Raw genomic sequence first — 12,561 nt, 5'->3', positions numbered from 1 at the left:
GGTTATCTGTATTGGATAAAAATTAATTCAAAAAAATAATTCATTAATACATAGAATAAACATTGTTTTAAATACTTATCAAGTCGTGAAACATCAAGTTCTAACAAGTTAATTGTACGTCGAACTGGAATATTCAGATTTTGCAAAAAAAGATCAGTTCCATGAAAGAAGCAAAAGAATTGACTGTTAGTTGTTATTGTCATTCTTTCGGCTTATTATATGATTTTTTTTTAATTTCAGTATTAATTAATTTACACTCTACTGACAAAATCTAAAATTCATTAAATTCGCGACGAACATTTACGACAGAAGTATACATAAATAATATTTCAGAAAACAACATTTCTTATGCAATACGTAAGTGATGATAGTTCATCCTTGAAAATTTAAATAACGAAGCAAACACATACATATATTGATGGTCTTATATACGTAAATTAGTTTGTACCTAGACCGATCTGAAGTACANATTAAATACAATATTGATGTAGCTAACAAAATAGTATAGATTTTTTGTTCTGTTTATCGTAGACGCCATTAACAGTTTTTTTTGAAAGAAGAGAAATCAAGGCCTCATATACATAAAAAAGAAGTAAAAAAGTCAAAATAAAATAAATAAATAATAAAAAAGTTACTTAGCTATGATATATCGTCATCTTTTATAAGGATAAAACAAAAATCTAAGAATTGCCAAGTGATATGCATAAACAGTCAACAATGCGTTTAAATATCCACAATACAAACTTACTTTAAATAATAAACCTTTATATGGAAGCGGTGTTGACTAAACAGTATTGTATGGAAATTAAATGTAAAGATAGGATACGAAAGAAGAGAAGAAAGGGTTGATTTTAGTTATCTGGGAAGTCAGATAAGGAAGGAAAGTGTAGTAGAGATATAAAACAGAGCGTAGCACAGGGTCGTGTCGCCTTTAATAAAAAGAAGTCACTTCTATGCTCGCGAACGATTAATTTAGAAATTCGAAAAAGATTGTTAAAGGTGTATGTTTGGAGCATGGCGTTGTACGGGTGCGAAACACGGACAGTGGGCGCGGCGGAAAAGAAAAGGTTAGAAGCGTTTGAAGTGTGGTGTTACCGGCGAATGATGTGGATACCGTGGACAGAGTAGGTCAGGAATGAAGAGGTATTAGAAAGAATAGGAGAACAGAGGACTCTATAGAAGTCAATAAAAATAGGCGAAATAGGTTGATAGGACACCATCTCAAGCATGAAGGTCTAGTCAGAGACATACTAGAAGCAGAAAAAAGAGTTAAGAAGTGTAGAGATAGACCTAGATTATATTACTGTTCGCAAATAGTTAAGGATGTGAGATGTTCTAGTTTTATTGAAATGCGACAATTAGCTCAGGATAGGAAAGAGTGGAAGTGCGTGCCCAACCAGTCTTAGGTCTGACGACCTTATGATGATGATGGGGTTGTTAGGAATCGATTGGTCGATACCAGTCACTCAAGATTAATGGATGGAAATAATCCCAATGGTTAATAAAAAATTCTGACACATTTTTCGTCAGATGTCGTTGTATGGATTTACTAATGGTAACTTACTTTAAGTACTTATGTAAGAAAACAGCTTCCAACTTATGAATGATTCATTCATACTACTTGCTAATGCTGGTAGGTAGGAAATCCGTCTTCAGCCTTCTTTTCAGGAATCTTGAGAATGAACGGGTGGTAGTTGAAGTAAAAAGTACGAGACAAACGTTATGAAAAGAGAAGAGAAATGAAAGATTATTTGTGAAATACTACAGCTTCACATTTGCCTAAATGATCCACCAAATCTCAAAGAAACTTGAGTCAGGGGAGACAGACCAGGAATCGAATCGGTGTTAACCCGAATACTCTGAATCTGAGCTAGGCTCCAATGCTCCATGAATCCAATACAAATTAAAGTACTTCATTAAAAAAAGAACCCTTCTGGATGTGTCATTTACACCACCCACTAATGCAGGTGGGCGGGCAGTCCATTACGCTGGCACGTAGGACAGAAGGCCCTCGTCATCCTCCTTTTTAGGAATCTTGAGAACGAAATGTGGTAGTTGAAGTAAGAATTGTGAGACAAACGATGTGACGACAGAAGAGAAATATATACGTATATGTGTGGAATATTACTCCATCAGCATTTGTCTAAATGATCTAAAGAAGCCACAACAATCTTGGGTCAAGGAAGACGGATCTGGAATCATACTTATGTTCGAATACTACGTTACGACCTTATTTATCATTTTCCGTTTTAAATAGATTGACTAGAGGTTAAGATGCTTCTTTAAAAACCATAAACCATCTAACTTAAATAGATTTCATTCGCACTAACTACTAATGCTGGTGGGCAAGCAGTCTACTAAGCCAGCGAATAGAACGGAAGACCTTCTTCATCCTCCTTTTTAGAAATTGTGGGAATAAAAGGATAACGGTTGGAGTAAGGAAGATAGGACGAAGGAAATCAAGAAGAAGAATATTAGTCCTCCAGTTTTAACCGAAATGATCTAAAGATTTAAGAAAATCCACAAAAGACCTGGAACTTGGCCAGGGGAGACAGACCTGGAATAAAATCTATGTCCCCCAGAATACTATACTATGGCCTTATTTCATCATTTCCTTTTTAAATAGATTTACTAGTTGTTAAGGTGCTTATTCATAAAAAACACCTTTCAACTTTTAATGTCTCATTCGCACCAGTTACTAATGTTGGTAGACGGGTAGTCCTTTTGGGCTACGCCGGAGAGTAAGACGAAAGGCCTTCTTCAGCCTCCTTTTTAGAATCGTGAGAATGATTGGGTGGTGGTTGTGATAAGAAAGATGAGGAGGACGGGATGAAGACAGAACGAAGGAAAAAATTATCTGTGGTGTACTACTGCCCCAGATTTACCTAATTGATCCAAGGAAGCCTCAAGAAGATTTTAGACCACAGCAAATGGCTCGAAATCGAACTGGTATTCACCCAAATACTACCCCACAACCTTAATAATTTTCTTCTAACTTTTGGTTGTTTAATTCGCAGTAGCCACCAGTGTTGGTGGACGGGTACAGAAAAGGTCTTCTTCGGCCTCCGTTTTAGGAATCGTGGGAATGAGTGGGTGGTGATTGAAGTAAGAAAGAAAAGAAAAACGATACGAAGATAGAAGTGAACTGAAAGGTTATATATAGATTATTTCTCCACCATCATATGCCTAAATGGTCTAGGGAAGCCGCATACGGGCTTGACCAGGGAAGACGGGACTGGACTTAAACCTATGTTCCCCCCAATACTACACTAGGGCCTTATTTTATTATTCTCCGTTTTAAATAGGTTTACAAGTAGTTATGGTTCTGATTTATAAAAAGCTTCTTCGAACTTTTAGATATTTCATTAGCACCAGCTACTATTATTGGTAGGCGGGCAGTCCTTTTGGGCTACACCGGAGAGTAAGGCGAAAGGCCTTCTTCAGTCTCCTTTTTAGAAATCGTGGGAATGAGTGGGTGGTGGTTGAGGTAAGAAAGATGAGAAGTACGAAGTGAAGACAGAAGAAAAGTGATAGATTATCTGTGACGTACTACTGTCACAGATTTGCCTAAATGATCCAAGGAAGCGAACCGGTGTCCACCCGAATACTACGCTACGACCTTAACCACTTTTCGTTTTAAATGGATTTATTAGAGGTTATGGTGCTTGTTCAAAAAACAGAATCCCTCTGACTTTTGGCTGTTTCATTCGCCCTAGCCACTACTGCTGGTGGACGGGTACAGAAAAGGTTTTCTTCAACCTTCGTTTCAGGAATCGTGGGAATGAATGGATAGTGATCAGAGTAAGAAACAAATAAAAAACGATATGAAGATAGAAGAGAACTGAAAGTTTATACATGGATTATTACCCGCCAGCATATGCCTAAAAGGTCTAGGGAAGCCGCATACGGGCTTGATCAGGGGAGACAGACCTGGAATTAAACCTATGTTCCCCCCCATTACTACACCAAAGCCTTATTTCATTATTCTCCATTTCAAATAGGTTCACAAGTAGTTAAGGTACTTATTTATAAAAAGCTCCCTCGAATTTTTAAATTTTTCATTCGCACCAGCTACTTATGTTGGTAGACTGACAGACCTTTTGGGATACGTCGGAGAGTAAGACGAAAGGCCTTCTTCAGCCTCCTTTTTAGAATCGTGAGAATGATTGGGTGGTTGTGATAAGAAAGAAGAAGGAAAGTAAAAAATTATCTGTGGTGTACTACTGCCCCAGATTTACCTAATTGATCCAAGGAAGCCTCAAAAACAACTTAGACCAGAGCAAATAGCTCGAAATCGAACTGATATTCACCCGAATACTACCCTACAACCTTAATAATTTTCTTCTAACTTTTGGTTGTTTCATTCGCACTAGCGACTACTGCTGGTGGACGGGTACAGAAAAGGTCTTCTTCAGCCTCCGTTTTAGGAATCGTGGGAATGAGTGGGTGGTGATTGAAGTAAGAAAGAAAAGAAAAACGATACGAAGATAGAAGTGAACTGAAAGGTTATACATGGATTATTACCCGCCAGCATATGCCTAAAACGTCTAGGGAAGCCGCATACGGGCTTGGTCAGGGGAGACGGACCTGGAATTAAACCTAGGTTCCCCCCCCCCCATTACTACACTAAGGCCTTATTTCATTATTTTCCATTTCAAAAAGGTTCACAAGTAGTTAAGGTACTTATTTATAAAAAGCTCCCTCGAACTTTTCATTCGCACCGTCTACCAACGACGGGCAGACTTTTTGGGCTACGCCGGAGAGTAACACCAAAGGCCTTCTTCAGCCTCCTTTTTAGAAATCATGGGAATGAGTGGGTGGTGGTTGAGGTAAGAAAGATGAGAAGTACGAAGTGAAGACAGAAGAAAAGTGATAGATTATCTGTGATGTACTACTGTCACAGATTTGCCTAAATGATCTAAGGAAGCGAACCGGTGTCCACCCGAATACTACGCTACGACCTTAACCACTTTTCGTTTTAAATGGATTTACTAGAGGTTAAGGTGCTTGTTTAAAAAAACAGAATCCCTCTGACTTTTGGCTGTTTCATTCGCCCTAGCCACTAATGCTCATAGATGACCAAGCCACTACGCTGGCGAGTAGGACCAAAGGCTTTCTTCAGCCTCCGTTTTAGGAATCGTGGGAATGAATGGGTGATGATTGGAGTAAGAAAGAAATAAAAAACGATCTGAAGACAGAAGAGAACTGAAAGGTTATAATCCACATATTACTCCACCAGCATATGCCTAAATGGTCTAGGGAAGCAACATAAGGGTTTGACCAGGGTGACGGGCCTGGAACGAAACCTATGTCCTCCCGAATACTGTACTACGGCTTTATTTTATGATTTTCCGTTTTAAATAGGTTTACTAGCAGTTAAGGTGCTATTTTATAAAAAAGTATCTTTAAACTTTTAAATGTTTCGTTCGCACCAGCTACTAATGTAGGTAGATGAACAGACCTTTTGGGCTACGCCGGAGACTAAGACGAAAGACCTTCTTCAGGCTCTTTTTTAGGAATAGTAAGAATGGATGAGTGGTAGTTGAGATAAGAAAGATTAGGAGGACGGAATGAGGACAGAAGGAAAGTAAAAAATTATCTGTAGTGTACTGCTGCCCCAGATTTACCTAATTGACCCAAGGAACCCTCAAAAAGATTTTAGACCATAGCAAACGGTTCGAAATCGAACTGGTATTCACCCGAATACTACCACACAACCTTAATAATTTTCTTCTAACTTTTGGTTGTTTCATTCGTACTAGCCACTACTGCTGGTGGATGGGTACAGAAAAGGTCTTCTTCAGCCTCCGTTTTAGGAATCGTGGAAATAAATGGGTGGTGATTGCAGTAAGAAAGAAATAAAAAACTATCTGAAGACAGAAGAGAACTGAAAGGTTATAATCCACATATTACTCCACCAGCATATGCCTAAATGGTCTAGGGAAGCAACATAAGGGTTTGACCAGGGTGACGGGCCTGGAATCAAACCTATGTCCTCCCGAATACTGTACTACGGCTTTATTTTATGATTTGCTAATTTATAAAAAAGTACCTTTAAACTTTTAAATGTTTCGTTTGCACCAGCAACTAATGTTGGTAGATGAGTAGACCATTTGGGCTACGCCGGAAAGTAAAATGGAAAGCCTTCTTGAGCCTCCTTTTTAGAATCGTGACAATGATTGAGTGGTGGTTGTGATAAGAAAGATGAGGAGGACGGGATGAAGACAGAAGGAAAGTAAAAAATTATCTGTGGTGTACTGCTGCCCCATATTTACCTAATTGACCCAAGGAACCCCCAAAAAAACTTAGACCATAGCAAACGGTTCGAAATCGAACTGATATTCACCCGAATACTACCCTACAACCTTGATATTTTTTTCTAACTTTTGGTTGTTTCATTCGCAGTAGCCACTACTGCTGGTGGACGGGTACAGAAAAGGTCTTCTTCAGCCTCCGTTTTAGGAATCGTGGGAATGAATGGGTGGTGATTGAAGTAAGAAAGAAAAGAAAAACGATACGAAGATAGAAGAGAACTGAAAGGTTATATATGGATTATTACTCCGCCAGCATATGCCTAAAAGGTCTAGGGAAGCCGCATACCCCGGAAAGTAAGACGAAAGACCTTCTTCAGCCTCTTTTTTAGGAATAGTGGGAATGAATAAGTGGTAGTTGAGGTAGGAAATACGAGAATTACGAAGTGAAGACAGAAGAAAGTTATACATTAATTATCTGTGATGTACTACTGCCCCAGATTTGCCTAAATGATTCAAGGAAGCCTCAAAAAGAACTTGGACCAGAGGAAACGACTCTGAATCGAACCAATGTCCTCCCGAATACTAATCTATTAGGTATACATATGAAAAATTCCTAAATAATTATCTGAGATGTGCTTTGAAAATGTTGGAGTTTGGTTTATTAACACAAAAGACAATAAAATACCCAGCGTAATAAAAATTACCTACGTCTAGTTTTTAAATAGCTCTTTGATAATAAGTACCTATAAATAACAAATGATTGTATCTATCTATGTATGTACGAGTTTCTAAGTATTTAGCGATTAAGTTTCTAGCACCTTGTAATACATAATTATTTTCGTTAAGACCTGTTACAGGTAAAATATTGTAGCTAGAAGGAGAAAATAATTGCGAAAGTGACTAATTTTCTTGGCAACCTTGTCACCTATTATACTAAATTTCGAATTAAGAAGACAATTTCACTCTTCATTCCATATTTCATCATTGAATGAAGTAATTCTTTTTGTTAATTAATGTTTATTACGTAATCATGTAAGTAGTTGCTTTTTTCCAACTAGTATCCGCCCACAGCGTGGCTGAGTTATAATTTAATTGTTACAATGTCTCTATTCGTCCAATAATTGTTCTTTCAGTATCATTATACACAAATTACATGCAATAAAAAATAAATTAACGCAAACGGTCGTATAACTAAGGCGAAGGTAGAGCCGCGAAATTTTAATTATTTTTTTATATCGATATTTAATTAAGGTGCAATAGGTTAAAGAATTACCCATTAAATGCCCTTTCCTATTATAAAATTTCCCCACGTGTATGTTTCAAAAATGAACTAATAATTGTGTAAGCATTTTGACAAAAAACAATTTTAAAACAAGAAAAAAGCTTTTTAATCATCAAAATGTCTTTTCTAACTAACCTAACCTTCAATATTTTTTCTTTTTAAGGTTATGTACCCGTTAAAAGTTTGGTTACGGTTAAGTTGGGTTGCCCCTATAATCTGTATACATAAAAGAAAATCGTCTTAGTTACACCATTTATAACTCAAGAACGGCTGAACCGATTTGGCTGAAAATTGGTGGGGTGGTAGCCTAGAACCGGGAGACGGACATAGGATACTTTTTATCCCTTTCCCGTGAAAAAAAAAAAGTATAACAAAACGCAACTAACAGCGTAATGTTGTCTATAGTTAAGTCTGGTGTTTTATTTATAGTCAGATTTACCTGAAACTTGGTTTTAATGCTTTTCCATATAAAATTAGTGACATACATACCTATTTCAACATTTTTCAAAATTCTACCTCTTATGGAAGCTGAAAGGGGTTAACATGCAAAGATTGCATGTTTGTTTTTGGTCCGATTTACATGAAACTGGTTAAAAAATTCAATCTCTGTTGGGGGGGATGAGTGGTAAAGAGGTGTTGCAATGTTTAAATGGAACATACATTATTTGTGGTCAGATTTACTTGAAACTTGGTCTTAATGGTCTCTCATTTAATTTCTGAAAGACCTATCTCGACATTTTAAAAAACTCAACCTCCAAAGGGGGGGGGGGTAAAGAGGTGTTGCAATTTTTGTTTCGGACATACTTTATTAGTAGTTGAATTGACTTGAAACTTGGTATATATGCTGTTTAATATTATTAATCAAATGAAAAGAGGTTGCAACGTTTCCATGGGGTATATTTTATTTGTACTTGGATTTACTAGAAGGTTGCTCATTGTTGAAATTAAGCAAATACGTGTTTTGGCAATTTTTAAAAATCAACCCTTAAGAATGAAATGTGGTTGCTACGTTTGTATTTGAAATCTAAGATGGCGACATTACATAAAATTAAAACGTTGTAAGGGTGAATTGGGAGTTAAAAGATTTTATGGAGAAACAATATTAATTTCTGCGAGAGAAGCCGCCGGTAAAGGCTAAGTTATTTAATAATAGACAACTTATATTTTTTAAAATTAAATAAATCAAAATTATCAAAACTCCACAGAATTCAATAAAAGGCTAATAAATAATTTAAAAAAATGAATGATTTGACGTCTTTATTACGTATCTACTTAATAATAAATAACAATCCACGAGTTTTGAGTATTTTGATTACGTTTTGTAAAATGAATTTTAATGTCCACTGACGTAACATTTAGATGTACCTATCTCCTTACTGACTTGGAGTAAAACAACACTTTATTGAATTAAATCTTCATTGGATTACCGAATGACTGGGGCCATTAGTTAAGACAATTAAATCGTTAATTGTAAATAGGGTTTCATTTGATTGAAATAAGATTTCCTATTCGGTAATTTCAAATTTCTTCTTTCTTTCCTAGTTCAAAATATTTTGCACACATACGTATGTGTATCTAATCTAGCGGCAACGAACAGAGTAGGAATTTATAACTTAATTAAAAAAATTATACGCCGATGACGAAAAAAATTTGAATTTTGTATGAAAGGTACAGTGCTGTTCATTACAAATGTACACAAAGGGGTTAAGCAACCCATTATACAGCTGAGTAAGATTATTGCAGCTCATATTTGAAAAATTGTATTAAAACTCGCTTCTAATTCAATAATTGGAGACGTGGACAAAGGCCCCTTTATAAATTCTTTAATTTATTTGAAAAATTGTTCTTCAAGTTATAAAAAATAATTAAACTAAATAAACCGATCCTGTTATTTAATTACTTAATTAATATTTTTATGTTTAGTGTAAATTATAACGTAGACGAGCATGATTTTAATAGTCACTATAATGTAATGCCTATTTAATTAACATAACGTATCAATTTTATTATTAATTGAAGTGCGACACATGTTACTTTATAAACATAAATGTAAATTGATACAAAGGAAAACAAGTAAAGGGAAATTGTTAAACGACTATTAAGTAGAAATAATATTCGTACCCGTTCTATATAATCTCTCTTTTTGATTTCCGACACTATCCAGGGTAACATGGGGGCGGAAAACCTTCTGTCCATTGCAGTAAACCCTAAATAATTCACTGATATCAACTTCATTTTTGTCTCTGTTTGTATTTGCACGTTTTGCACCACTTTCACCAACTAACGTAAAAAATGTGCCACCAAGTGCGTGTATCTACAGTATGTTTTAAGGAATTTTATTTCACCCCGCAACAGAGGGTAAGACACGGCACCCCAATGTTTTCAGGAGGGTAACGACCATTTCAAAGCGACGTAACTTGTGCGAAGAAAATCAATAACGTCGTGGTCCCAAAAGTTGAGTACGCGTTTTTTTTTTTATTTTCTTCGTATAAAACACGAGGCGCGGAAGACAATTTTTTTTTAACGATTCGCAAACTCTGAATCTAGTCGTCGACTAATTAAGCAGGCTGCACCTGATATTAAACAAACAACAACAATCGAAGAATGTGGTCAAGGTCATTCGACATGGCCTCGCTCATTCGCGCATTATCGGTCACGTTCTTTAATATTTTTACCACGATGAAAATAGAAAAAAGTGACGATGAAATATATTGCACGTAACTTTTATCGTAGGTATATGATGTAGTAGGTTTTTGCCAAATTTACGTTATCATTCGTTCTAACTATAGCAACAAAAGGCGAAAGGCGATTGTTTTATCCCCACCTTTGCTTTTCCTATTTAAACTTTCAGATACGGTTTAATTGAAATTGCTGCCTTATAACTGCACTCCAATGTTTTTATCTTTTCTTTGGTAAAAGTTTTAAAAAGATTTAAGTACGAAAGTAATTTGTACTTTACGGGGTAAAACGAAAGGGAGTTAAAAGATTAAAGACTATGAAGGTGGTTGAGGAAAATAATCTATTAAAATTAAATAAAAAACAAGCGGTCGGACATAGGGGAAGTCGATCTTCAAAATTATAATCACCACAGGAGGATTCATAGAGATGTCTCCTGATCGCACCAATACCCTTCATCTCTTCCACTCGCAAACTAAATAGTACCTAATACTCCTTGGAAAAGACTTCTATTCCGTATGACGGAGACTTAGATACATGTATAGGTAGTTCATGGATCTATCCAGGAATTAGTAGGTACTAAGGGAATTGGAATCGGCCAGCGTATCTGTAAAAGCACTTACGAAAAAAGCACTCTGGATGCCCTTAAAAGGTTTTCAACAAAGTCTAGGCTATTGGAAACTGGAGAACTGCCATCAAACCTTCAATAGACTGACAACATAAACCAAGGTAGTACCTACTATAAACAAGTACCTACTGGTCAATGTCCTAGATGCGGAGTATTCGCACAGCATATTCAGCAATATCGCATCTGGGATCACAGTATCTAATAGCCTAAAAGGAAGTGAGATTGCGGAATCATGAGCGCAACAACTCAATTTTGTGAGCGGGTGCCCTCGAATCTCAAAGGAGAGATTTTAATTTATCTACAGATTACTTACGGTGTCAGGTGTACGATGAGGCAGGTAATACGTATGTCAGAATATTACAACGGAATTCAAGCCATTATCAAAATAACTCAAACTCTAACTGATTACATTTACCGCTCATGCATCCAACTTAGCAGCACAGATCATAGCTATGAGCAGCCCTTTAGTTTTATCCGCCCTTACTGCTGTTAACAAACTTGGAAATCGAAGTGGGAAATTTAAAGCTGGTTTGAAAAACGTAGCTTTATCTTCTGAAAGCTCAGTTTTTCAAATTATTCGTCAGTTATGTCTCACACGGTGGTTATGCAGAATGGAACCTGTTCCTCCTACTCTGACTCAGTTTCAAGTTATCCTTGACTTATTAACAGCAAACCCTAAACAGTTACAAAAAGTAGTTTTTCTTTTATTTACCTACCTAACTCGTTCATTAGGGTCAAGAAGGTTTTAAAAAACATGGGTTTTTAATGGGTGCGGGTGTCCACCATCAATCAGGTGGTGTATAGGCATCTTAGGGCTCCCCCGTTGTTGCGCCCATGATGATGACAATAGTGACTCCTAGAAACCTGGTACAGGAACAATGGCTGGAAGATCTTCTCTTTAACCTCCAATTGTTTATCACTTAAACGATAATAAATGCATGAAATAAGTCATCATCATCATAGGGTCATCAGTCCTAGGACTGGTTGGACACGTACCTCCACTCTTTCCTATCCTGAGCTAAACTTCGCATTTCCCCAAAACTAGAACAACCCACATCCTTAACTATTTGCGAACAATAATCTAACCTAGGTCTACCTCTATCCCTCCTCACTCCTGTTTCTGCCTCTAATATGTCTCTGACTAGACCTTTATGCCTGAGAAGGTGTCCTACCAACCTATTTCGCCTATTTTGTATTGACTTCTATAGAGTCCCCTGTTCTCCTATTCTTTCTAATACCTCTTCATTTCTAACCTTCTCTACCCTCGTTATCCTCGTCATTCGCCTATAACACCACATTTCGAACGCTTCTAACTTTTTCTTTTCCGCCGCGCCCACATGTTTCGCTCCGGTACAGCGCCGTGCTCCAAACATTCACCTTTAACAACCTTTTCCGAATTCCTAAATTAACCGTTCGCGAACATAGAAGTGACTTCTTTTTATTGAAGGCGACACGACCCTGCGCTATCTTCTGCTTTGTATCCCTACTACTCCTTCCGTCCTGACTTAGTGAGCATGAACTAAGACACGACAATAATTCTAATAATAATTCTAGGAAAATTAGGATGATCATTCCAATACGGGTGATAATTGCATAACACACAATCGTCAATCGGACCAGAAGCGACCTTAGGCATAGCATTTGGGGTTGTCCGTAATTTAGAGAACTTTATGAATTTTTGACTTCCTTTTCCCCCCACGTAGCGTGAATTTAAGTCCTGA

The 12,561-nt window shown here is 36.8% G+C and overlaps 1 protein-coding gene across 5 annotated transcripts in view; it reads right to left on the bottom strand.

Annotated features, from left to right (window-relative positions):
- Positions 1–10,098, bottom strand: part of LOC108740638 (TBC1 domain family member 4) — a 97,571-nt gene extending 87,473 nt beyond the window's left edge. For 4 of the 5 annotated variants that reach the window (XR_001938381.1, XM_025974859.1, XM_025974858.1 and 1 more), the window contains exon 1: positions 9,658–10,098. Coding sequence is in view for 4 of the 5 variants with exons in the window: in XM_025974859.1 (XP_025830644.1) it covers positions 9,658–9,771 (114 nt within the window). In the remaining variant the exon portion in view is untranslated. The remainder of the gene's footprint in view (positions 1–9,657) is intronic. The other variant, XM_025974861.1, reaches the window with a different exon arrangement.
- Positions 10,099–12,561: the final 2,463 nt, after the last annotated feature.

Source organism: Agrilus planipennis, unplaced genomic scaffold (assembly GCF_000699045.2).
Source record: "Agrilus planipennis isolate EAB-ADULT unplaced genomic scaffold, Apla_2.0 scaffold243, whole genome shotgun sequence".
Taxonomy (NCBI): domain Eukaryota; kingdom Metazoa; phylum Arthropoda; class Insecta; order Coleoptera; family Buprestidae; genus Agrilus; species Agrilus planipennis.
This window is presented reverse-complemented; position numbering and strand designations above follow the sequence as displayed.